At 52.1% G+C, this 27,446-nt stretch overlaps 1 protein-coding gene across 1 annotated transcript in view; it reads right to left on the reverse strand.

Annotated features, from left to right (window-relative positions):
• Nucleotides 1-5,137: 5,137 nt before the first annotated feature.
• LOC137663389 (collagen alpha-1(VII) chain-like) overlaps nt 5,138-27,446 on the reverse strand; it is a 125,308-nt gene continuing 102,999 nt past the window's right edge. Inside the window, exons 85-86 of the mRNA XM_068400579.1 lie at nt 5,543-5,611; nt 5,138-5,481 (exon numbers count right to left, since the gene is read on the reverse strand). Coding sequence (XP_068256680.1) covers nt 5,138-5,481; nt 5,543-5,611 — 413 coding nt within the window. The remainder of the gene's footprint in view (nt 5,482-5,542; nt 5,612-27,446) is intronic.

Here is a 27,446-nt window from a genome sequence, read left to right on the forward strand (position 1 = left end):
GCTTCATCCTGCTGCAGAGCTGGGGAGGACCAGCCATGGCTGTCAGAGAGCAAAACCCCACAGCTACTCACCATGATGCTGGTTCTCCTGACCTCCTCACCACAATCACAAACACCCCACTGAGAGCACACCCTGCCTCCCTCCCTCTTGATCCTTTTATAGCAGGTAGAGCTGGGCTCTCTGCTAACGGGTTCCCTCCTCCTGCAGGCACCTGCTGGCAAAGGGTTCAGGTGTTTCTGCTCTGGGAGTGATAGTCACGTGGGGTGATCAAGGCACTTTGGAGGACTTTCACCTGTAGACCTGTGGAGTTTGGAGTTTCTTTGGCTTTTAAATATTCATTCAGCATTGCTTTCCCTATGGTGTCTAAGAACACTTTATGTGACATCAGGAAAAGGGCTTTGAATGTTTTTTTGAGAGGAATATCTGGTTTTATTTATTTATTTGTTCTTTGGTTTGTTTATTTAATGAAGGAGGCTCATTTTTAAGACTTCCTTTGCAATATTCAGGACTAGAAAAGCGCTTTCTACTTTCCATCCCCCTTTTCCAAACAGAAACAGAACATCTGTTGAGTCTCCTGGGAGTTGCAGGATGGGGTTCCTGCCTTGGGGGTAACACCACGGGGCTGGGACAGCTTCTCCAACACTGGTGTCACAAGAAATCTGGGCGCTCTCAGCTCCAGGGCAGCACTGGTTCCTCTTCAACCAGAGCCACAAAAGCTGGATGTCCTGGAGGACTTGGGGCAGCTGCGGAGAGAGGCACCGATGAGACCATCACATTGCAAATGGACAATGGTTTTATTTTCCATAGTGGAAAGCAAGAAACTCACTGACATGGGATGTCCCAGAGGCCAGAACTACAAGTTTTAGAATCTGTTCTACACTTAAGACATGGGGACTGGCTCTACAGGAGCTATTAAACCTTATGATCTAGTGCCCTGGCCATGGGTGGGATACACTGTCCCACCACCCTTCTTGAGTTCAGTGGGAGGGCTGTGGCCTGCCAAGCCAGAGAACAGAAAATGGGACTCCCCCAGGGGTACAACCTGCAGAAAATGGCCAGCAAGACAAAGGTCCATGAGTCAAAACAAAAGCACACGAGAGGGACACAGAGCTGAACAAAGCACTCATCCAGCAGCCCATGGAGTTGGGGCTGAGAGTGGGGGCAGTTTCTCACCCTTTTCTGAAGAATGGGCTTCGCTTTTGCATGTTAATGCTCTCCTGTCCATGTGTTGAGTTCTGTTGAGAGGGAGCACAAGTGTGATGAGGAGCGGCTGAGGGACCTGGGGGGGTTTATCCTGGAGAAAAGGAGGCTGAGGGAAGACCTTCTCGCTCTCTACAACTGCCTGAAAGGAGAGTGTAGCGAGGTGGGTGTCCGTCTCTTTTCCCAGGTAACAAGTGATAGGACAAGAGGGAACAGCCTCAAGTTGTGCCAGGGGAGGTTTAGATTGGATATCAGGAAAAATTTCTTCACCAAAAGGGTTGTCAAGCACTGGAACAGGCTGCCCAGGACAGTGGTGGAGTCCCCATCCCTGGAGGGATTTAAAAGCCGTGTAGATGTGGTGCTGAGGGACATGGTTTAGTGGTGGGCTTGGCAGTGCTGGGTTAACGGTTGGACTTGATGATCTTAATGGTCCTTTCCAAACAAAACGATTCTATGATTCTGTCCATGCAGAGGTCCTGGGTGGCTGGGGTTGGCTCTGTTCCTGGGACAGCTGGTCAAAGCCCCACCTGGCCCAGCTCAGAGTAGGACAGGACATCCCAGGAACAGGGCAGAACATCCCAGGAGCAGGGTTGGACATGCCAGGAGTGGGACAGAACATCCTAAAAGCGGGATGAGACATCCCGGGAGCAGGACATAACATCCCAAGAGCGGGATGGGACATTCCAGGAGCAGGACAGGACATCCCAGGAGGAGGCCTTCATGCCACAAGGGATAGCTCTCTCTAGGTATAACTACAGCCTGAAGTGCATCTCACCCCTCTGCTTAGGGCTCAGCTCCTGATGTAACTCTCTGCAAGGCCACTGTGTCCCTGGTGTTCTCTCTCCTGGGGTGCATGGGCTAACACTGCTCATGGTCACTTCTGGAAATCAGCTTGGTTTTTCTAGCCAAGTCCCCGTGGATGTGCACATGGGTACCTCCTTGCGCAGTGGGAGTGTGTTTTTGACCAGATGATCAATGCCCGTTGAGTTACACTGCCTGAATCCTTTCCTCAGGCAGAAGGGCATGGGGCCTCCTTGATCCCAGGGTGGGGTTCAGGACCTGATGTCCTTAGGGGTTGCCTAAATCACTGCAGCACCTCTGGTTTACTCTCAAGTGGGTGAAGGAGGCCTTTGACCATTGGCATGTAGAGAAGGAGAAGGATGACAAGATGGTTCCTGGAGGCTAGGGAAGACCGGGCTGCCTGGGGGAAGGATTATGAAGAGGCTGGAAGGGACCCAGCAGTGGAAGCAGAAGGATACGTTGGCCAGAGTGAGCCTGCAGCAGCTGTGCAATCATGCCTGAGCAAACTGCTCCTTTTGAGTGCAATACTGAGAGTCTGGGTTTCATCCCTGCGTGAAATTTCGCCAGAGGAGGTTCAGGTTGGACATTAGGAAGCATTTCTTCTCAGCAAGGGTCATTAGCCATTGGAAGGGGCTGCCCAGGGAGGTGGTGGAGTCACCATCTCTGGAGGTCTTTAAAAAAAGCCTGGACATGTCACTTAGTGCCATGGTCTAGTTGCCATGGTGGTGTCAGGGCAATGGTTGGACTCGATGATCCCAGAGGTCTCTTCCAACCTCATTGATTCTGTGATTCTGTGATCACCCCAAACAGCAACGCTGTCCTTCCCAAGCCCGATGGCCTTGGCTCTGCATGCTCCCAGACCCACGTGGGTGCTCATGGAGATTTCAGTGCTCCTATTTCCATCCAGCTTCCTCAGGAAATCTGGCTCCTCCGACCTCCACCTGTGTCTCAACCCCTCTAAGCAAACCCCTGCTCTTGCTTGGCAGAGGTTGAGAAGGAGGATTAATTTTGGAAAGGTTTGTCCAAGCCAGTGCTGGGTGTGGGTGAGACTCCCCCGTGGGGATGCATCTGGGGAGGGAGGATCTCTGCTTTCCCCATCACTCGCTATCAGCTGGTATCTGCTGTCCTGTCTCAACTGTGCATGTGCAAGCACAGCCTGGTGCCAGCAAACACCTTGGCCTCATCCACTCCCACGGGGTCACTTCAATGTTAATTGCCTTCGTTAAAGGGGAGCAGAAGAAAGACCCAGTGTGAGCCCCAGGCATGTGATGTTTTGATATCCAGGCACTAGCATGGGGCTGAGATGTTCTCCTTGTCTACCCTGGTGCTGGGAAACGACCCCAGCCAGGCCTGGTGCAGATTCCCATGGCAGCTGATGGTGGGGAAAAGCCTGTTCCCAGCCTGGACCAGTGCTTTACTGGAGCTCACTGGGGAGCACAGGGGAAAATTTCTTCAACTTTCTGCTCAAAGCCACAATTTCTCCCTCGGCTCTGAGCAAACCCCTCTGTTGCTCCTTGCTGTGCCAAGGCTCCTCTAGAGAGCCCTGTGCATCAGAAAGGCTGAGCCTGGACAACCTGGGGACACCTCTGGCCAAACCCACAAAGGGATGTGGTGGAGTCACCATCTCTGGAGGGGTTTAAGAAAAGACTGGACATGGCACTTAGTGCCATGGTGTAGTTGACAGGGTGGTGTCAGGGCAATGGTTGGACTCGATGATCCCAGAGGTCTCTTCCAACCTGGTTGATTCTGTGATTCTGTGATTTGGGTTTTGCTTTTCAGGCTTCAGTTGAATGTGGGTCATGAGTCTCCAGGCTGTGGGTCAGCTAGGAGCCTTGGCCACCCGGGCATGGCCTCACTGCGGCTGAATTCAGCTGTGTTGCCTCCTCCAGATGTCCAGTGGGGTGGCGAGGAGATGCCTCCATCTATGCCTCTGCAGATGACTGGTGGGGCCATCTGCCAATCCTTCAACCAGAGACCTGTCCCCCACCTGGAGTGCTCCCCATGGCCATGCCCTGGACACCTGGACGGGGCTGGTGGGAGCTGCTTTGCTGCTCTTGGCAAACATCTCCTAGGGAAGGAGGGCCAAATTTCTCTCCACCTCCCACGCCTGCTACTTGCAGGGATGGAGGCCAAGAGATGCAGTTTCATCTTGGAGCTGGGCTGGGAGGTGAAGAGAAAGGGAGATTTAGAGGAAGGGATAGATAGTCCAAGGTGAAGGGGTGGGACCTTGGAGAGCTGGGGCTCAGTGGAGGGTGGAAAAGAGTGGAGTGAACGGGGATGGTCTGTGTACGGGGAGCTGAAGTCCCAGGACTGGTACAGAAGTCTGCCAGGAAAGGGAGAGCAGTGGAAAGGTGGGCAGGGGTAGATTGGACAACATGGACAGACCCCATGGGGTGTGTCTGGAGCAACCAGGGAGGCACCTGCAACTCTTGGGGTCCGAACTCACCTGACGCCATGGGGTGGCCCTGGCCAGAGCCAACAGACAGCCTGGGGACACTTGTGAACGGCCATTTGGATGGGGAGGGTGATGCTGTCCCAGCTGTGACTGCTGAAGGTGCTGGTGGGGAAAGGAGTGGTTGGAAGTCAACCTTATAACCTAGAGAGTCCCCAGGAGGAGAAACTGGGAAATTGCTCTTGAGGTCCCCTGACCAGTCTTGCTTTTCTCTTCTCAATGCAGTGATGACTGTTTATAGGGAGAGATTTGAGCAGGACTAGGGTCTGGACTGTGGTGGGGACAGGGCTGTGAGGTTGAGCTGGACGGGTGTTTTGGAAAGGCTACAGGCCCAGACAGACCCAACCGAGCACCCAGTGGAGGTGGTGGGAGAACAAAGCATTGGAAACTCAAGAGATCATAGCTTTAATTAGGGATCTTCCCGAGGCGACACTTCCCCTTGCCCTGCTGCGGACACGAGCCTCTTCCCCGCGCATGGAAATGTCGAGGAGGAGGAGGGACAGAGGAGATCAGGAAGGAGAGAAGGAGGAAGAAGAGATATGAAAGTTAGGTAGCTCTATGGGTCAAAAATATACAACACTGATATCATAAACGGCTGTCAGTCCCCTCTGGCTGGCAGGCTGGGGCCAGGTGGTGGCCCCATGCAGCCAGCCCTGCTCCAAGTCCCCCCTGCCCCACGGCGGGTCACTTCCGCCGCCCGATTTGGGCCATGAGGTGCGCGTTGGCGGCGGCCTTCGCCCGCAAGTTCTTGGCTTTGGCGATGTTGAAGAGGATGTTCATGATGTTGGTGGGGACGTCGAGGGAGAGGGTGACCTTGGTGTGGCGGTCGCTCTTGGCCCGGTTTTGGTATGTCTTCCCCTTCACCTGTGCTTGGGAGACGTATTTGTAATGGCCTTCCCCTGGGAACGTCCTTTTCCCCATCTCTTCATCCACTGCCTCCTCCCCCTCCTCATCCTCAGACACCTCCTCCAGGGAGTCAAAGCCGCGCTTGTCCAAGACGTCGTTTTCCTCTGGGTGGCTCTTCTGGGCTTCAGAGAGGGCCGCGTTAAGGCAGCTGAAGATGGAGGCGGTGTTGTAGGAGCGGAGAGCCCGTCCGGTCTCGGCGGCGCAGAGGAGAGCGAGGAGGAGCAGCAGCCTGGTGTGGGGCATTGCGGTGGCCTGCCAGGAGGAGAGAGCAAGGGGAGGGCAGAGATGGGCATGAGCTTCCCGTGGGGCCTGGGGCAGAGCACCATCGTTCTCTCATCCTCCCACATCCCATGGACCTGGCTTCACCTCCCAGGACCCTCCCCAGGTCCCATCTAATGGTTAGGGCAGGTGGGGATGAGTTGCCTTGGGGCCTACTCCTCCAAGATGTAACCCCCCAGCCTTTGGTTTTGTTGTGCTGGGTGGGAGGTGGGATGTCCAAGGTGCTTTGCAAGGCTGCAGCCTCCATGGAGGGGAGGATTTGGCCATCCCTTAGCTGAAACACAAGTGCCTGCTGCAGGAGAACTAGTTTCTACCATGGCCCCTGCCTCTGGCAATCTTGTTGCAGTCCCCATGCAGCCCTCTCCACCTTGCTGACACCTCCGCAGAGTAACTCTGGGTACCACCAACTGCTGCAAAGGTGGGTTTTCCTTTCTGCTCTGCTCTGGTCAGCCTGAAGCCACCAGAGATGTTGCTGTGCTCTCTGAAGTTGGCAACTGCCCATCTCACCCAACTTGGTCTGAAAAGGGCATGGAGAGTGGGGTAGGTCCCAGTGCTGGAGGGGTGATCCAGCATGATGGCCCCGTGTTGCCTCTCTAGCCCTGGCCTGAGGTGCTCCGGGGTTGCCTGTTACCTACCCCATGGCTCCATCCCTTGTCACCCTGGGTGCAGGACGGGCTGCCCCCTCTGATGGCACATTTGGGGTGCATTCCCTGCTGTGGACAGCCCTGCCTGGGGACCTGGGGGCACCTCCAAAATCACAGCACAGCAGCGTCACTTCCTGCTTGAAATATGGTCATTTTGGGAGGGCTGAGAACCTCAGGATAACCCTCCTGCTCTGCAAAACCTCCCCATCTCTGTGTCCTGTCTCTCCAGGAAGCGACCCACCTCCCTGTATATCTACCTGACCGCTCAAAAAGGCCACCTAAAGGCCAGAAGGGATCTCCCAGAGGGGGTCTTTGCCCACGTCGAGATCAGACAAGTGTCCCGAAGGCCAGCCCCGAGGCCACATGGCCCCTCCAAGTGCCTGGAGATCACAGAATCACACAGAATCACAGAATCAACCAGGTTGGAAGAGCCCTCTGTGATCATCGAGTCCAACCATTGCCCTGACACCACCATGGCAACTAGACCATGGCACTAAGTGCCATGTCCAGGCTTTTCTTAAACACCTCCAGAGATGGTGACTTCAGATGTGCTGGCATTCCCAATCTTCAGGCCCCATCTTGTGGCAAGCACATCGCACGGCAAGCCCGGACAGTCCGCGGGGGTGCGGGGACCCTGCCTGGGGCTGGGGTTTCACCGCTGGTTTGGGGCTGTGAGCTGCTGAGTTATTCCCCATGGGGACGGGAGTGTGGAGGGGCCAAGGAGGTTGGGGGAAGCCCCTGGGATGGCTCCTGAGAGGCTCTGTGGATGTCTGTGTCTTGGGGACAACGTGGCGAAGGGGGGCTGTGCCTTGCTGCTGGGTGGGGGAGATGTCCTCAGACTGGTCCAAAACCAAACTGAATCACTCGTCCCCAGGAGCTGTCACCCTGGACCTGCTCCTCTACCACTGAGCCATGGTCCCTGCAACTGCTGTCACCTTAACTCTGCCCTTCACCGTCCCTTGGAGGGGGAGGTTGGGGCAGGTTTGTCCCCTTAACTCTGCCCTTCGCCACCCCTCGGAGGGGGACGTTGGGGCAGGTCCTACAGGCAGGATTTGAGGGAGCTGCTCGATTTCTACCTCTTTGCCTTACTGCACAAAACCCCACAGGGCTCCTGCAGGCAACAACCGTCCCCTTAACGCTGCCCTTTGTCCAGACCAGAGACGAAGGTCGTGCAGCAGCCGTGGCACGACCCAGGACGCTGTAGGATGGGGGACAAAACCCCTTCCCAGGCACACAGCCCCCATGAGTGGGCGATTAGGGGCCCAAAACTCTCCTTCCTTCAGTCCAAAATCCGTCATTTAAATCCTGGGACTTAGTTTTTCCTTGTAAAAGCTAAACTGGATGAAGATCTTTCTCTCACCCCAATCCTCCCCCTTTGCAGCCGTGTTTCAGCCCCAAACGAATCAGCCCCCCCAAGCAAACTCCTAGCAGGATGGGGGGCTTGGGGTGTGAATTTAGAAATCGCTAGATTTCTCACCCCTGCCTGCAGCCCCTGCTCTGCTGGGGACACTGTGTGACCCCAAGCTGCTGGATGGAGAAGGGGAACGTCTCCGAAAGCCCTCGCAGAGCTGGCGCGGCTGCTGGGAGAGAACCGAGCTGGGCTGAGCTGCCGCTGCCCTCTCCAGAGCCGCAGAGCAGCATCTCCACCTCGCCTCTCCCCGACAGCTCTTTCACGGCGGTCTGAAACGGGTGGCTTGGTCCCACGGCTGCCTTGGGCTTCTTCTGTAGAGCAAAACTCTTTGGGGACCTCGGCTGAGCGAGGGGAAAGGCTGAGCAAGGGCGAAACGTGGCTGAAATGCATCCGCACCCAGCGCCTGGGTTCCCGGTCCTCGGCTCTAGGGGGGATATTCTGGCATCTTTTTGCAAAATCAAATCTTTTTATCAAAAATCAACGTGAAGCAGCAAGGAAAAGCAGCATCCAGCTGCGTTGGCTGGCCAGCAAAAGCTGATATTTTGGTTTTATTTTGGTTTTATTTTGTTTTTTTTTTTTTGCATGGGGGTTTTGTGCTCCAGCATGCCAGAAAGTTTTTATGGAGCAGGAAAGCAGCTGGAATTGGGTTTTCCTCATCTCCTGAAAAAGCAGGAAAAGAAGAAAAAAAAAACCCACCTGAGGAACTGGGAGTTAAATTGCTGCTGCTGGAGGGTGACCTGCGGGTGCCATTCGCTGGGGGTAGGAATTGCCTGGGTGCCCGTAAGCAATTATTTACAGGTATTATATTGAGGTGGTGCCAACAGCCACGGCAGGACCATTTATAGGGGCTGAAGATCTGCCTCTTGGCTTTAAAAGAGAAAAAATAAATCACTCCGGCAAGGCAGCTCTGCAAACTGGGGACAAAGCTCTTTAGTGGTTATCACGGGCTCCTTGGCAGCACTGGCACTGGATTAAGCTAATTTTTTCCCCCATCAAAAAGTAAGTCTGGAATAAAATAACACTCTGGATGAGACCTGTAGACTTCTAAAACTCTTATTTGATGCCGCCTCCGCTTTCCTAATGAATCTCTCCTGACGATGCTGATTCCCAGGGCTCCAAAATTCAAGCTGACCCTGTGGGGATGGGGCTGTGCCCTCCTCTCCTCCCCATCCTTTTAACCACAGCAGTGATTTGTCTCCCCACTTTTCGATTTCCCAAGATTTCCAAACTCTTCCTGTGCTCCCCATCCTGATCTGCCTCCAAAAATTGATATAATAATAAAAAAGATATTTCTTCGGTTAGGAGAGAGGGTGGGGGCAGTCTCTTAACACAATATCTTGAACTGCTTTTCCCTATCTTGCCTTTTATTTTTTTTTCTCGCAGAGAAACCTGATCCCCTAAGGAAAGCACTGAAATATTTAAAGTTTGTGCAAATGAAGCCGGCTGCTGGTTAATAAATGAAATCCAGGCACTCACCTGATAGTCCTCGGTGGTTGAGATGGGAAGGGGTTGCTGCGGTCTCACTCCAAGGAGAGAGGCATCAGGCACGTTCCCCTGAACTTCTGCACCTTCGCTTTTCTTTTATTGTTATTAAGAGGGCTGCGATATTTTTTCTCTCTATGGAAACGCTTTTTCCCCTCCCTCGTGTATATATAAAAATGAGCGATCACGGGGTTTGAGTCGTAACTCCAGACGTGGAGCCTTCATTTGGGCATGATTTCATTAAAATGAAATCAGAGGGAGCTGGCAACGTCACGGGGCTGTGGTGCCTCTCCCCATTCAGAAGGAAAAAAAAGGGGGGGGGAAGAAAAGACGTCTGAACCCAACAGCCTGGTGAGAGTCACCCAAAAAAGGGGCTGTGGCCAACGCTGAGACTTTGCAGGATCACGCAGACGTGCTTTCCCCCCGCTCCTCCAAGTAGCCAGGCGCTTGGTGCAAGGATATTTTAAATGCAAAGGTTTTTATGCCCCCTAAGGATGCCTGTTGGGGTTTTCTGCGCTGATTAACAGTGTTATCCCAGTTAATGTGTTTCTATTTGAAGACTGGGGCTGGTGTAGCACCTCCGCAGGGTTTTACCCCAGGGCAGTGCTCGTAAACCCCATCCGCAGCAGGGACAGACTTGCCCTGCTCACACAGGTCTACCCTCTGCTTGGTTTCCCACCTCTGGGGGCTTTGTCCTCCCATGCAGGCAGGGAAACCCATGGAAGATTGAAATTTTGTGAAACTTCATAGAATCATAGAACAGTTTGGGTTGGAAGGGACCTTAAAGATCATCTAGTTCCAACCCCCTGCCACGGGCACGGTCACCTTCCACTAGACCAGGTTGCTCCAAGCCCCATCCAACCTGGCCTTGAACACTGCCAGGGAGGGGGCAGCCACAGCTTCTCTGGGCAACCTGGGCCAGGCTCTCACCACCCTCACAGCAAAGAATTTCTTCCTAGAAAACTTCTTCCAGGATGTGGTAGCAACGGTCCCAGGTGCAGCATGGAGGTAGGGATAATGTGTGTCTTGAAAAAAAACCCCTCAAACTCCCCAGACCCACTGAGGTCCAGCAGAATTAACTCAGATTGCCCCAAGACAGCAGCCAGGCAGGAAAACCCCCCAGTCTGGGGTCCCAGGACCACTCTGGTCCCAGTGTGATCACAGAGAGGTCTCCTGCAATGTCCCACTGGTTTGCAAGCAAAAGTGCTTTGTGCTAGAAAGAGAATGGAGATGGAGATCTCCCTGCTGGGAACAGAGGTTGCTCCATGTGATCTGGGGCTGAGTCACCCAAAGGAGTCAGGTCTCTGGTGGAGGGTCATCCCAATGGCCACCGCAGATTTGCTGCTGGACTGGGGGCTCCTGGTGGCCCCGGGACCCTGCTCAGCCCTGCCTGGTTATCAGAGCTCCTCTCTGAAACCTGCTTTGAGATGCCTTTGTAACCTTCTCCAGCAAAGGGCTGGTGGGGTGCAGTTGTCCCTGGGAAAGGACAAATCCTACCAAAAGTGGGGAAAATCCTCTGAGTAATCCCACAAAAGGTAACAGCAGCCAACAGTGACCCTGAGGGGGCTCCAAGTTAGGATGGGGAGATGTTCTTGCTCCTGGATGACACCAGCGATGGTCACTGATGCTCCTTTGGAGAAGAGGAGCCATGACTCTGGATATTCTTGGATTATGATCTTTGAGCTTCTCACCCAGCCCGTGAAGATGCTGGTCATAGTCTGAGAGGCAGTGACTTGTAACTGTGAGAGCTCCCCTTTGGCTTCAGTCCCCGGTACAGCGTTTTTCCCTTAACCACCTCCAGCTGTTGGCCAAGACACATCAGGATCCACCGCTCCAGCAATTCACTCCTCTTTCATTTTCATTTGAAACTTTCATCTCGTGGACTGACATTTTCCTTTCCCTTCCTTCACTGAGACCTGGAAGGTGGCTTGGTTATCCAAATCTTTGGAGCCTTTGGTAGTATTTTTGGGCAAGCAAACCTGCTTGCAGACTTCAACACAAAGAGCTGGGTGGGAAACTCCGTTAGAAGGACTTCTTCTTAGCCAGAGTGAGGGAAATCACCATCTGGCCCATGGTCCTCTTTCCTCTCCCTCTGGCAAACACTTGTGGGCTCATTTGTTGCAGAGGGATGAGCTTTCTCTAAGGGCTGCATGATCCCTGGAGCTGATGAAACCCTTCAGCTCATGCTCTGTGGTGAGGAACCAGTGATAGACGAGAGCTATTTCCAACCTGTCCCCCCTTGGTGGAGGCCCATTAAAAATGATTTCCCCTACTGCTCATTGCAGATGTGTGAGTGGTGATCTTCAGCAACCTTCGGCTTCCCCCTGCTTCACTTGTGTCCTGCCTTTCCTCGACCTCCACGGGGTAAGAAGGGCTGGAGTCAGCACCATCACCCAGTAGCTTAATTAGTGTTGGTGGAACAGGGGACATCACACAGCAAGGCCTGAAGCTTTGAAGGAGGTATCTGATTAGCTTTTTGAAATATACACAAGTCTTTGGGTGGTGCCAAGCTCCACACAGGTTTGACTCAACCCAGGCTTGACTATCCATGGAAGAATGCTTTGTGCCTGGGGTGGACAGTGAGGGCTTCACCAGCATTTCTCTCCTATTGTGCCTCCTTGGAGAGATGTGTTTTACATCCTTTTGCTCCCTTAGGGCTGCAGATGTTTGCTATGGTCCTTGCAGAATGCTCAGGAGACCCTTGGACTCTGTTTGACTCAGACCACTGATAGCCCTGCATGCTTCAGAGTGGGTTAGGGACTCACCTCCCCTGATTTTGTTGGTCTGGGGATAGAAGAAGGGGGTTGAGCACATAAATACCTGTGGGATGGGAGCTCTGGGTGCTGCCCTGGCCAACGGGTGCATCATGAAAGGTGTGTGGGCACTCAGAGAGTGAGTCTCCCTCTGCCTACCAGAGGGGGATGTATCCATCCCATGCCCTGGCATCACATCCCATTGGGGTGGAGGAGCACTTTAGAAGGGCCAGGGGAACTGCTGAAAATGTCTCTGGAACAGAGTGTACACTCAGCAAATTTGCTGATGACACCAAACTGGGAGGGGTGGCCTACACACCAGAAGGCTGTGCTGTCATTCAGCGAGACCTGGACAGGCTGGAGAGCTGGACAGAGAGGAACCTCATGAAGTTCAACAAAAGCAAGTGCAGGGTCCTGCACCTCAGGAGGAATAACCCCATGCACCGGTACGGGTTGGGGGCTGATCTACTGGAGAGCAGCTCTGCAGAGAAGGACCTGGGGGTTCTGGTGCACAACAAGTTCACCATGAGCCAACAATATGCCCTTGTGGCCAGGAAGGCCAATGGTGTCCTGGGGTGCATGAGGAAGAGTGTGGCCAACAGGTTGAGGGAGGTTCTCCTGCCCCTCTACACGGCCCTGGTGAGGCCACACCTGGAGTAACTGTGTGCAGCTCTGGGCCCCCCAGTTCAAGAAAGATAAGGAACTACTGGAGAGAGTCCACCTAAGGGCTACAAAGATGATCAAAGGACTGGAGCATCTCTCTTATGAGGAGAGGCTGAGAGAGCTGGGGCTGTTCAGCTGGAGAAGAGAAGACTGAGAGGGGATCTTACCAATGCTTACAAATTCCTTAGGGGTGGGTGTCAAGGGGAGGGGGCCAGACTCTTCTCAGTGGTGCCCAGCGACAGGACAAGGGGCAACGGGCACAAACTGAAAAATGGGAAGTTCCATCTGAATATGAGGAGGAACTTCTTTAGTGTGAGGGTGCCAGAGCCCTGGCACAGGCTGCCCAGGGAGGGGGGGAGTCTCCTTCTCTGGAGATATTCAAAACCCGCCTGGATGCGACCCTGTGCAACATGCTCTGGGTGACCCTGCTTTGCCAGGGGGTGGGCTGGGTCATCTCCAGAGGTCCCTTCCAACCCCAACCATTCTGTGATTCTGTGATTCTGTGATTCTGTGATTCTGTGAACTGGTGGCTGTTCCACCTTTGCAACCATCCCGTCCCTTGTGGTGGGGTGGTGGTCTGCTCTCACCAAAGCTTTCCCAGGGTTGAGAGGAGAGCATGTTTGATGGAGGGAGAAGGTGTGAGCGTGTAGTTTTTATCCATCGCAACTGCTCTGGATTTCCCCATGGGTTGTCCATGCTCTGTAGTGGTTGGAAATGGCGTGTTCAGCCCTTCCTGGCTCGTGGCTGCAATGAAGTGACTTGGGGACATTGGGAAAGGGCTGACCGACATACTAGTAGGTCCTGTAGGACCCTGAGGAGGTGTTTGTCAGTGCCAGCTCCCACTTGGGCTCTTCGGTGTCTGCAGCTACTGCTGCAGCCTTGCATGGGAAGGTGACAAGTGCAGTTACCCACCTCCACCGTGGGTCCATCTTCACATGGCTGGGGTTGAACCTCACCTCATTTGACTGTTTTGGGTGGCAGCAGATCCCAAAGGTCTTGGGGGACCAGGGCACAAGAGCAGAATGAAACGCAGGGAGGGACTCAATGCTTAACAAACTGCTTTGCTGGGCAGCCAGGCTTGAGGTAGACCATCACCATGGCTGCAAAGGTGAAAAGCAATCAAAACAACCCTAAAGACACACTAAATTTGAGGTGATGGCGTATACACATGGGTTGCCCTCAAAAGTCAGTCCTGCTGCCAGAATGTCCCATGTAAACGTGAGTCTGTTTATTTTTTCCCTGCAGATGACAAAAGCTACCTGAGAGAGAAGCTGGAGCATGGAGGTGAATGTGTTTCCTGTCCTTCAGCAGGTCACTACTGGAGCCAGACAGTGAAACCCATCTCCATCTCCTGAGCAGATACTAAGGTGTATTTCTATGTTTTATTTATCCACAAAATGCTTTGCTGCTGGGATGAGTCGATGCAGCACAATGTCCTTGCAGGAGGCAAATCCGCACGCCAGACATGGAGTCTTCACGGTGATTTTATTAGAGGACAATAGGAAAGAGAAGGCAGCACCTAAGAAAGATGAAAGAAGTCAAACTGCCTGGTTCATCCCTATCAGTCTGCTTTAAAAGCAAATTGGGCTGTTTTAGCTGTCACTGGCTGGGTACTGCAGCTTGCAGATCCCTGCTTCGGTCTTTGCTTTCACAGGTAATTGGAGAGATTTTGCTGCAAAATTTAAAATATCATGGCATGAAAATCACAGAATCACACAGAATCACAGATTCAACCAGGTTGGAAGAGCCCTCTGGGATCATCGAGTCCAACCATTGCCCTGACACCACCATGGCAACTAGACCATGGCACTAAGTGCCATGTCCAGGCTTTTCTTAAACCCCTCCAGAGATGGTGACTCCACCACCTCCCTGGGCAGCCCCTTCCAATGGCTAATGACCCTTGCTGAGAAGAAATGCTTCCTAATGTCCAACCTGAACCTCCCCTGGTGAAGCTTGAGGCTATGTCCTCTTGTTCTATCCCCAGCTGACCCTGGGAAAGGAGGGACCTGCACTACAAACAGCCTGGGGCACCAATGGGAGCTGGATGGTGGCAGAGGGGACTCAAACTCCCCAAAGTTTCTCTGAAAATTACCAAACTTATGAAAAATGCAGGCTTTGACATGAGCATCCGCACACGTCTCCCTCGTGCGTCTGTCTCTTGAGGAGCAGGACACCTTCCCACCTCTCCGCAGCCTCTCTTGCTCTCACCGAGCTCAATTTCCTTCTGTGAATCATAGTTTAAAGCCCACATGTGTGCAGCTGAAGACGAGCTTATTAAAATTTCATCACTACAACCATTCTGCTACTGGGAAAAATAAGACACAGAGACTCGTCGTATCACACCTGAAGCCTTGAAAGCAAAAAGCACGCCCCAAATACCAGCACAGAAGTTTGCCTGGCCTGGGGAGGCAAAGGCAGTGCGATGTGATGTTGAGGTGTTGGAGCGAGTCCAGAGGAGGGTGACCAAGCTGGTGAAGGGTCTGGAGGGTCTGACCTACGAGGAACGGCTGAGGGAGCTGGGGTCGTTTAGCCTGGAGAAGAGGAGGCTCAGAGGTGACCTTAGTGCAGTCTACAACTACCTGAAGGGAGGTTGTAGTGAAGTGGGAGTCGGCCTCTTCTCCCGGGCAACTAGCGATAGGACAAGAGGACACAGCCTCAAGCTTCACCAGGGGAGGTTCAGGTTGGACATTAGGAAGCATTTCTTCTCAGCAAGGGTCATTAGGCATTGGAAGGGGCTGCCCATGGAGGTGGTGGAGTCACCATCTCTGGAGGCGTTTAAGAAAAGCCTGGACATGGCACTTAGTGCCATGGTCTAGTTGCCATGGTGGTGTCAGGGCAATGGTTGGACTCAATGATCCCAGAGGTCTCTTCCAACCTCATTGATTCTGGGATTCTGTGATTCTGTTTACTGCTTCCAGCGCCAGAATTGTGTAGTGGAGTCAGACACGGATGCAGTGTAGGTCTAGAGAGGGGCAGAAGGGACTTTGCTGGTTTGCTTTGTCCGTTCTTTAATAATCTCTAAGAATCAATTTGCATTTTCAAGGCTGCGGAGGGAGGAGGACCTCGCTGTGATACGAGATTGCCCGTTTCTCCATATCCCTACAGCATATGGCCCTTCCTCTCCTATGAGGCTGACTTTTGGTGGGTTTCTCTTTCCCATAACCCCGTTTTGGGGGTGATTTTCACTCCTCCCAACAGCACAGCAGCAGCAAGTCACAGAATCATAGAATCACAGAATGGTTTGGGTGGGAAGGGACCTTAAAGATCATCTAGTTCCAACCCCCCTGCCACGGGCAGGGACATCTTCCACTAGACCAGGTTGCTCCAAGCCCCATCTAACCTGGCCTTGAACACTGCCAGGGAGGGGGCAGCCACAGCTTCTCTGGGCAACCTGGGCCAGTGTCTCACCACCCTGCATGTCTCTCCAAGATGGCTGTGTATCAAGCACTGAGGGCTGGGAAAGCCCTGTCACTTGGAGCTGGGACCTCAGCAGAGGGAGGAGAGGAGCTGGGGACATGGAGTTCGTTAGTTTTGCAGGGGTTAATTATTGTTTTGCCTTTCTTGCCCTTTTTTCATCTTCTTGGGCCCTGAGCCTCTTGGTGCTGCTGCAGGGTCACCGGGGATTTACAGCCCTGGTCATACGCAAAGCACTTGGCTGCCTGTAACACGCAGTTACCCACCCTGCCTTCAGTGTTTCATGTTCCTGGCAATTAAATAGCTCTGCTTTGAGCTTTTGATGCAAATGTAGTATCAGAAAGCCTCTTTGGGATAAAACGGGATGGGGCTATTTTGCAGATTGTTACATATGCTTCTCCAAGAATTGCTTGGGCCAAACCCAAAGACCAACCTCACCGCTGACAGCCTTCGGGCCTGAAATAAAGCTTGGTTCTTGATGATTTCCCTCCAAAGGAAGAACAGAAAAAAGCAATGGAGAAGAAAGAACAATCTTAAATTCTCCAAATTGTCTTCCCCAAGTGTTTACTGCAATATTTTCATCTGTTATCTCTCTGTGGCACCTCCTACCCCTTCTCCAAAGAGGTGTTTGCACCTACCTGTACACATTATTTGTGCCTACAGCTACGTGAGCATCACATCTCCGGTTGGGAGGAAACATCTAAAATCAAGAAAAAATGTAAAGGGAGGCAGCAGGAGCCTGGATCCACATGCAGGAGCAGTGGTGGTCTCGGGGCGTTTATCCTGACAGCAGGTCTACACATAAAAGCTGTTTATACCCCATGGAGTGAAGCATAAGAAGAGCTGCTTCTCCTTTTTCCTGCCTCCGTCAGCAGGGATCACTCCCACTGGTGAGGCTGCAGCAGCTGGATGAGGCGGATGGGAGAGACATTGCTCAAGAAATGCGATGGTTGCTTCTCTACAGATGGCTTATATTGCTCCTCTAGCTTTCCTCTGCCACTGGGATCATGGCTGTGGGTTGGCCCCTTGGCTTCACGATCCACGGGGAGGTGCTTGGGGTGGTTTCAGGAGTAGGGTGGGACACATCTGGGACATGCAGGGCCAACCAGTGGGACTCAGGGTGCTGGGCTAAGGCATGCCCAAGACAGGGGATGGGCAAGGAGCCATCCAGAGGAAGCCTGAGGGATCAAATGGGATATAATGGTGTGGTTTGTAGTGCAAAATGGGGCAGGACAGAGAGGCTGAGGCAGCTCCAGCAGGGCACTGGCTCCTGGATGGGGAGAGTTTCTCCTTGGCTTTCCTCCTGACCCACATAGCAATGAAGTCAGGGGCAAATCCACGCCCATTTTTGCTCCTGCTTGTCCCAGCTCGGTCAAGCAGAGCTGCCTTCCTGGCACGGAAGGTTTTTCAGGCTTTTTCAACATTTTCCCTCCTTCTCAAGAGTGTTGTGGCTGTTGGGTTGCAATTCCACCCTTGCAGTGGGCAGGGGATAATGTTCACCAGGGGCCTCCTGGCAAGAGGCTGTATATACCAATACAGTGATGTAGCAATTACTATTGCTCAGAAACGTGGTGTATCACCCAAAAGAGCTGCGGATGGCATGCAAACCTCCACCGCCTCCCACAGAGCCCCACCACGGAGGATGGGGTGGAAGATTTTGCAAGGTGGACTTGCCGGTGCTCAGGTCCAGCCCTGCATTAACTCACAGCCATTTGCCTCCGTGGCATCTCCAGAGCCTAAGTTACTCCTGCTCTAAAAATACTGCGTAATTAATTAACCTGGCTGAGCGCAATCCAGGCTGGTGACACGGCGGTGAACTTTTTTTCTTGCTTCCAACTCCAGCAGGAGTGAAGACAGGGGCTTTTGTCAGAGCCCTCCCAGACAGCCTGTCCGCTCCTGGGCGCAGCCAGAGGACGCGGGATGATGCTGTCAGTGCTGGCAGCCATTTCAGGGACTGTACCATCATCAAATTACTAAATTACGCCAGGCCAGCCTCTTCATCTCTCGCGATCCATTTTCTTTTGTCAGGGTTGCTAAGGAACTGCCCGCGGACATCAGATGCCGCGATGAGACAAGTTTTTCCTCGCCGCACCTCCTCGCAAGACTTTGCTGGCAGGATGCACAAGAAACCCCCTCCTGCAAAGGGGCTGAGTGTGCTCAAGCTGCAGGTGCACGTATATTCATAGATATAGACCCGTGGGCTCAGCTCTGGAGCCGTGTGATCTGTATGAAACGAGTGATGGGGTCAGTGTGCTCCAAAAATTGCCCTCCACTTTGCAAACCCCATGAGGATTTGTGGAGCTGGTTTTCACAGAATCACAGAAACACAGAATGGTTTGGGTTGGAAGGGACCTTAAAGATCATCTAGTTCCAACCCCCCTGCCATGGGCAGGGACACCTTCCACCAGACCAGGTTGCTCCAAGCCCCATCCAACCTGGCCTTGAACACTGCCAGGGAGGGGGCAGCCACAGCTGCTCTGCGCAACCTGGGCCAGGGTCTCACCACCCTCACAGCAAAGAATTTCTTCCTCAGATCTCATCTCAATCTCCCCTCTTTCAGTTTAAAACCATTCCCCCTCGTCCTGTCACTCCATGCCCTTGTAAAAAGCCCCTCTCCAGCTTTTGTGTAGCCCCTTCAGGCACTGGAAGGTGCTAGAAGGTCTCCCTGGAGCCTTCGCTCTCTCAGCCTGTCTCCATAGCAGAGGTGCTCCAGCCCTCTGAGCATCTCTGTGGCCTCCTCTGGACTCGCTCCAACAGCTCCATGTCCTTCTTCTGTTGGGGCCCCAGAGCTGGACGCAGCACTGCAGGGGGGGTCTCCCGAGAGCGGAGCAGAGGGGCAGAATCCCCTCCCTCGCCCTGCTGGCCACGCTGCTGGGGATGCAGCCCAGGACACGGGTGGCTTTCTGGGCTGCCAGCGCACGTTGCCGGCTCATGGTGAGCTTCTCGTCACCCATCACCCCCAAGTCCTTCTCCTCAGGGCTGCTCTCAATCCATTCTCCGCCCAGCCTGTGTTTGTGCTTGGGATTGCCCCGACCCACGTGCAGGACCTTGCACTTGGCATTGTTTTACGTGCATTAAAGCCCCAGCCTTTCACATGCTCAGGGCTGACTGCTTGTGGCGATGTTCTTTCTTTGCTTTCCAAGGCCTTTCTCCAATGTGTGTTCAGGAATTTTCTGGCTTTGCCCTGTTTGGAGCAGCCCCAGCTCCCTGCGCCTGGAAAGCAGCCGGCTCACCAGCAAATGTTTCAGTCCTAAAAGTCTCCCCTACCCTGCAATCAAATAATTTCAAGAAACTCAATTAGAGTGACATGACATTTCCAAGGAAACACCGAGGATGCATTCCGGTAATATTTTGGCCCTGCCAAAGCGGTTCAGATGGTAAATCAATAGTAAACATTTAAGGCTAGATGTATTAAAAAAAAATCAAGTTATCAATTTCCCATTATGCCTAAGCTCCCAGAGCACTGATGGGAAATTCAAGCTGCATTTAATACACCTAGCAGAGGACTGAACAGCTTGATCTTATATACTTGCCCACAATATTGGTTTTCACTTCTCAAGTCTTCTGGCCACTTTGCAAATCTGAATTAAGTCACCTGGCTCCCTGGTGAGCTGCTGCTTTGGCCTGTGCCATACGCATGGTTTACGGTGAAGGGTCTTGAGCCAAATCACCGCCACCTCCCACCAAGAGACTTTGCCCCTCTCCTTTGGCTACACCTTGACCACGAAACCAGGTGGCCAAAGTTGTCCCCCAGACTTGGCTTTGGAATACGTGCACTCCTTACCAAGTTTGGAGCCAAAAGCTGCCAAGAAATGGCCTCTTCTCCCAGGCAACTAGTGATAGGACAAGAGGACATAGCCCCAGGCTTCACCAGGGGAGGTTCAGGTTAGACATTAGGAAGCATTTATTCTCATAAAGGGTCATTAGCCATTGGAAGGGGCTGCCCAGGGAGGTGGTGGAGTCACCATCTCTGGAGGTGTTTAAGAAAAGCCTGGACATGGCACTTAGTGCCATGGTCTAGTTGACATGGTGGTGTCAGGGCAATGGTTGGACTCGATGATCCCAGAGATCTCTCCCAACCTGATTGATTCTGTGATTCTGTGATTCTGTATGAAGTCCTATTTTAAGTCTGGTCTTAAAAGGAAAAATTAAGGTGTTGTCCCATTTGTTTGGTGTCTGGGAATAATGAGGCAGAAAGAGAAATTCCTCATGTTCTCAGGCAGATCTCAGGTCCCGGGTACCCCAGGTCTATTTGCTCACCTACTGCTGCCTCCAGACCCTCACTGTGCTGCTGATTCACAGCTATAAAAATGTTCTTCATGCAATTACTATTGCTTATTTTCTCCTCAGACTTGATGTCCACTTAACATGCCAGCCAAGGGATTCACCAGCCCACAGCAATGCACCTTCCTCTTCTCTAATGCCCTGGTGCAGTTGATAGCTGGAGTGGGTCAATGAAATGAGGGGCTGGGCTCCCTGGGGGAGCAACCACAAGATGGAGGAAAGCTTTCTCCTCTTGGTTTTGGTAAGTAAGTGCCATGTTGAGTTATTAATGAGCTGGCTGGTGGCAATGGTTCCCAGGAGAGGATGCTGTTGCACCCTGAACTGGAGAAAGGTTCCTGGGAGCATCTCCATTGTCCTGGTGGAAACCCAACATTGCATCACACAGGGAGGACACAGACAGGGCTCGGGGGCAGATACTCAAGAGAAGATGTCCTGGGAGGGTCTGGGAGCCAAAGGAGGCAGCAGGAGCGTGCACTCTGCAGGGCACTGCAATGCCAGCCCGGCTGTGGGATAGGGACATGCCACTCGGTGACCCCAAGCCACGTGCTGGGGACATTGGGTGATTTGCACACCAAATCCACACAAGCGGCAGGTCTGTAGGGTGGACATATGCCCCATGCATCACTGTACCACCAGAGATGGTGCAGCCACACGCATGCTGGCTTGGTAGGACGAGACAGTAATGAGCAGTGTGGTGTTTCCTCTGATGGCCAACCTGAAGCCTGTCTTCTTAAATCCCCCTCCTTGGGAAAACCTCCCTACCTTGCTGGGCCAAACCCCACAGCCCTGGGCAGGGCCAGCCAAGTGCTGGACCCTGGGTAACGTGCAGTCTTGGGCATCCCAAAAGGAGCCAAGGACAGGGAGGCTGGTTTGTGGGGACATCCAGAACTGGGTCAGAATAGAGCTAGTCTGAAGTTACTGCAGCCCCATAAGTGTATATATATATATATATATATATATATTTTTTTTTACCTTTCTTAGTAAAACACCACAGGCTTTGAACTGACCTGGCACCCTGGGTCAGGTGGTGGTGGCCACTCGAGTATGACAGCCCCATATTTCTGATGGAGGCCACTGGTGCCTTCACTGGAGGGATGCTGGCAGGGTGAGCACCACACCAGAGAAAAGGGAGATGTTAGGAGGGTTTTCTTTCTTATAATAATAAATATTATTAATGAGCTTTTTCTGTACTAATTAAATAGTGAGAACTGTGACACTTGTTAGTGTTAATTGGGCTATCAGTCATTTCTTGGCACTGTGTTTACAGTGTGTCCTCTTTTGCCCATACAGGTATTTTTGCTCCAGTCCAGCCATGGGCTGGTTTGCATCAGGAAGGATCATCTGGGGCACAAGGGTGTGCAAGCAGAGATGTCCCAAATCAAACCAACGTGAATGAACCTTTCTGGAAGGGCACCCCCAGCCCTTCATTTGGCTAAGGTCCTTTTCCCCGTGTTTTTTAAGGCTCTGAAATGCTGTTTGCTCTGCACAGTTGTGGGAATTCAATGACTTGTGCCCTTTGTCAAGGTCCCACAGAATCCCAGACTGCTTGGGGTTGGAAGGAACCTCTGGAGATCATCCAGCCCAACCCCCTGCCAAAGCAGGGTCACCCAGAGCACGTTGCACAGGGTCGTGTCCAGGCAGGGTTTGAATATCTCCAGAGAAGGAGACTCCCCCCCTCCCTGGGCAGCCTGTGCCAGGGCTCTGGCACCCTCACAGTAAATAAGTTTTTCCTCATATTCAGATGGAACTTCCCATTTTTCAGCTTGTGCCCGTTGCCCCTTGTCCTGTCACTGGGCACCACTGAGAAGAGTCTGGCCCCATCCCCTTGACACCCACCCCTAAGTTATCTGTAAGCATTGATAAGATCCCCCCTCAGTCTGCTCTTCTCCAGGTTGAACAGACAGTCCCACCTAAATAGAGATTTTCATACCAGGGTGACAAATGGACTTGTGGGTTGTGCGCTCCATTAGGTCTCTGTTTTCTTGTGCACAGTGATTAATTATGTCAGTCAATGCAATTTAGGAATGGAAGTTTTCCTGATGGTTGCAAACGCTTTGCTGTCCTGGATGGTCTCAACTCTCTTGTGTTGATGCAGGAGCTGGAGTTCAAGTCACTCACAGAATGACACAGAATCACAGAATCAATGAGGTTGGAAGAGACCTCTGGGATCATCGAGTCCAACCATTGCCCTGACACCACCATGGCAACTAGACCATGGCACTAAGTGCCATGTCCAGGCTTTTCTTAGACACCTCCAGAGATGGTGACTCCACCAGCTCCCTGGGCAGCCCCTTCCAATGGCTAATGACCCTTGCTGAGAAGAAAAGCTTCCTAATGTCCAACCTGAACTCCATGTCTCCTGGGCTGCTGAGGGCCGGAGGTTCCAACACCTGCACAGTCAGGCACCCAGCGAGCTCTCCAGCCCGGCCAGAGCTCTGAGGACATCGATATCCTGCAGCCTTCCTCACAAAGTGCCCCCCATTGCTGTGATGCCAGGGAAATGTGAAAAGATGGGGCGTTTCTCAGAAAAACGTCTGTTTCTCAATGCTGTGGCCTCACCTGGAAATGCATAAACGCTTTCTTTTGGGTGACACTGCACCGCTGTTCTGCTCAGCCGGGAACATTTTGTTTCTTTTCCGAGGGAATATTTTTCTTGCCATGATACAATACCTGAATGTTTTTCTTGCCAAAGTACATTTCGATAAAGAACATCATTTCAAGAGGAGAGGCTGGAAAATGTCACTCTGAAAATGGCACTTATCTCATGCCAACATTTACCAAATTTTTTTTTTTTTTTTTTGAGTAAAACCCATTTTAACTGTGGGAGGAATAAAAATCGGAAAAAGCTCTGCTGGTCCCTCCTTGGTTCTTGGGACATTGTGGGTAAGGGGAATCCTTCTTCTACCTATGATACTAGTAGAAATGAAACCCTGAAACCAGGGAAATCTAAGCTCAACTTTACCAAATTGTGCAGAAAACTTTTAACAAAACCCACCGATTTCCTAACCAACCCCGCAGCAACCCCGCTCCACCATGAGTCCTCATTTAGCCATTATGTTCCCACCAAGGGTGTTTCGAGGAGGAAAGGTAATTCCCGTTGCAATCCCTGGAGGGTCTGACCTATGAGGAACAGCTGAGGGAGCTGGGGTTGTTTAGCCTGGAGAAGAGGAGGCTCAGAGGTGACCTTAGTGCAGTCTACAACTACCTGAAGGGAGGTTGTAGTGAAGTGGGAGTCGGCCTCTCCTCCCAGGCAACTAGCGATAGGACAAGAGGACACAGCCTCAAGCTTCACCAGGGGAGGTTCAGGTTGGACATTAGGAAGCATTTCTTCTCAGAAAGGGTCATTAGCCATTGGAAGGGGCTGCCCAGGGAGGTGGTGGAGTCACCATCTCTGGAGGTGTTGAAGAAAAGACTGGACTTAGTCATGGAAAAACTTAGTCATGGAAAAACTGGACTTAGTCATAGAAAAGACATGGCACTTAGTGCCATGGTCTAGTTGACATGGTGGTGTCAGAGCAATGGTTGGACTTGATGATCCCAGAGGTCTCTTCCAACCTGAGTGATTCTGTGATCCTTGAAGACGCAATGCAATGTACATTCTTTAACGAACATATATTTTGTCTATATGGGGCAGAAGAGCGAGCATTGATAGAAGTCTCGGGCAAGACCACTGGGGACCTGTTATGGTGAGAGTAATCACGGCTTGCACCCATGGGTGCTCACAGTGCCAGGGCACAGCAGAGCTTCCCAGGCAAAGGACTGGGAGCCCAAAATGCCAGCACCAAAATGTTGGGGAGAGGCCTGCCAAGCTGGTAGCGTGGGCAGCAATGACATGGCCAACTGGCCCACACTGCATCTGAGAGGTCAAATTTTCAGACACTATGTTTCCTACCTGGTTGCAACAATTTTCCTTGCTCATGGAGAAGGTAGAGCCTTTTGCTTCTGCTGTTTCTTTGTCAAACTGCAAATATTTCAAAAGCCAGGAGAGACTTTCGTGCCATGGGAGATGCTGTGACACTTCCCAGGGGCTGGCATACTGTCCCAGGATGTGCACTTGGAGGAGATGCTATTGGATAGCCACCAAAACCCAGAGGTTTAGCCTCCCACTTGTTGGATTTCACAGAATCACAGAATTCTTGTTGGATTCACTTGTTGGATCCAACAGAATCACTTGTTGGATTTCCACACCTCTCTGGGCACCAGCTCCAAATACCTTGAGGACCTGGCGGTGGCATTTTGCAGGGAGAAGCCTGGTTTTGAACCCTGTTTTCTTCTTACCGTACAGTTTGGGATGGCTCCTCTTCACCTCTCCAGGGAATGGTCAAGTGAAGGAGAAGGTGGGACTTGCTAAAGGCCACGGGGAGTTTAGGGTCAAGCTGAAAGGCCATGGGATGGGGCTTACCCTGCCCACCTAGTGTGACATGGGGAAATGCAAATTCCCACCTTTCTCTCTGCCTTTCTCAAAGGGTTACTGCTTCCAGGTGAATTATGAACTAGAATTATACACGGCAGCATTAACACACTTTTATTTTACAAAAATAAACTCAGCAGTACGTGTTGCCTGGTTTTGTGCAGTAGTCCTACAGGGCAAGTGGAGCAGTCGTGAGCCTCTGGACATCTCCACTTTCCTGAACAGTCAGATGTTTCCCTCTCTTCGTACCACTTTATTTCCTACTCATAATTATAGTTTTCCAACATCTGTTTTCAAACATCCTTTGCCTCTTCACGTTAAAAGGTTTGTCTTGCTTGTCCGGTCTCCGAGGTGTCCTGGAGACACTTCTTGCAGCTCCGCTTCTCTTTGATTTAAACAAGGCAATTGCAGCTGATCACCTCCTCCTGACTGGATTTCGAAAGCAAGGAAAGAGAAAACAAAGGGGACGTTGGAGGTTGGCTGCACCTTGGGCTTCTTCTTGGACCTCCCATGATCACAGCGGCTCAGGAAGTCCCTGACACCATGGGATGGTCCATGCCAGGGCATAGAATCATAGAATCATAGAATCACTTAGGTTGGAAAAGACCCTTAAGATCATTGAGTCCAACCGTTAACCCAGCACTGCCAAGGCCACCACTAACCCATGTCCCTCAGCACCACATCTACACGGTTTTAAATCCCTCCCTCGTGAGGGGCCCAAAACTGCACACAGGATTCGAGGTGCGGCCTCACCAGTGCCGAGTCCAGGGGGACGATCCCTGCCCTCGTCCTGCTGGCCACACTAGTGCTGATACAAGCCAGGATGCTGGTGGCCTTCTTGGCCACCTGGGCACACTGCTGGCTCATATTCAGCTGGCCATCGACCAACACCCCCAGGTCCTTTTCCACCAGGCACTTTCCAGCCACTCTTCCCCCACCCTGTAGCGGTGCGTGGGGTTGTTGTGCCCCAAGTGCAGGACTCGACACTTGGCCTAGTTGACCCTCACACAGTGGCCTCGGCCCATCGATCCAGCCTGTCCAGATCCCTCTGCAGAGCCTTCCTGCCCTCCAGCAGATCAACACTCCCACCCAACTTGGTGTCGTCTGTGAACTTACTGAGGGTGCACTTGATCCCCTCATCCAGATCATTGATAAAGATATTAAACAGAACTAGTCTCAGCACTGAGCCCTGGGAAGTACCACTTGTGACCAGCTGCCAACTGGATTTAACTCCATTCACCACAACTCTTTGGGCCTGGCCATCCAGCCAGTTTTTTAGCCACCGAAGTGTATACCCATCCAAGCCATGGGCAGCTGGTTTCTCCAGGAGAATGCTGTGGGAGATGATGTCAAAGGCTTTACTAAAGTCCAGGTAGACACCATCCACAGCCTTTCCCTCATCCAGTAAGCAGGTCATCTTGTCATAGAAGGAGATCAGGTTAGTCAAGCAGGACCTGCCTTTCGTAAACCCATACTGACTAGGCCTGATCACCTGGTTGTCCTGTATGTGCCTATATGTCATGTCACAATAAAGCAGAAGCCCTGATCTGGGCCAGCTCCTGGCACCATTTAGGGTCAGACAGGAGAAATGAGGACATAGAGGACACATGGTCCTGACTTGGTTTTGGATGACTCCCACTCCCCAGTGGTTGCTTCTCCCCAGAAAGGGAGTGCAGACACATTGCTGAAGGTATCTACAGCTGCTTTGTGAAGCCTACACTGTCTCTTAATGCTTATGCCCTGGGGTAAAGCGTTGGCTGAGAAGAGGTTCACTTACTACCTGGTGCTGCTGGGACTGAATTTAAAGCACTGAGAGTGGCTTCCCCTCACACAGTACATTGCAAAGAAGCAGGCCACCATACACAGGCACTGACAGGCTAAATGGACCAACTGGTCTACCTTGACTGCCCGCCTTACACAAAACAAAGATGGGCTCCCCACGGAGCCCAAGGAATGCTGCTAACCCTTCTGGTGAGGGGGACAGAAGAGGACATCCAGTTTTGGCTGGCTCCACTGGGGCAGCAAATCCCTCCTTCCTGGCCAGTCAACACACAACTCCTTCTCCCCAAAGAGTACTTCAGCTCTCCAGGATGTCTTTGCTTGTCCTAAACTGGGCTTAGAGCAATGAATATTTGCACTGCCTTCTTCCTTCCAGAACAGGACGCCTAGGCTGTGCGAAGTCCATTGCATATCAGAAAGATTCAAGTGGATGATAAAAGACTCTACAATGGTCTTGATTTTATGCATAGTAGGTGCCAGCCTAAAATGCAACCAACAAAATACAGACCCCCTGAAAACACTGAAATGAACCTGTACTTATAGATCCCTGCCTTTAATTTATTTCTCTTTTTAAAAATGTCTTTGAAGACACAGCAGATGAATCTCAGCAGGTTTTTTTTAAAGTATTGTTGAGAACTAATGTGTTTTTCCTGATGCCCACAGGGGTTGTCTCCATGCAGGGGAAAGGCTGAGAGAGGACTATCTTTCTAGGAAGGCTGGTTTCAGCCCCTGCTTGTGCACTTCTTGGCAGCAGTAGTGCTTGCATTACTGTTGGGGCCAGCAGGAGCCCATTTCCCCTGCAGTGAGCTGCCATATGCCTGGAGAGGAGGAAGAGCAATGTGGGCTGGTCCCACGAACCCTAGATCAGGCAACAGGAACCCAGAGAGGCTTCCAGGAGTGAGTTTTGCCCATTGAAACCCTGGATGAGGTGTGACCTCAATGCAGGGGTGTTTGGGACAGCTCATGG

The sequence above is a fragment of the Nyctibius grandis genome, chromosome 5 (assembly GCF_013368605.1).
Source record: "Nyctibius grandis isolate bNycGra1 chromosome 5, bNycGra1.pri, whole genome shotgun sequence".
Taxonomy (NCBI): Eukaryota; Metazoa; Chordata; class Aves; order Nyctibiiformes; family Nyctibiidae; genus Nyctibius; species Nyctibius grandis.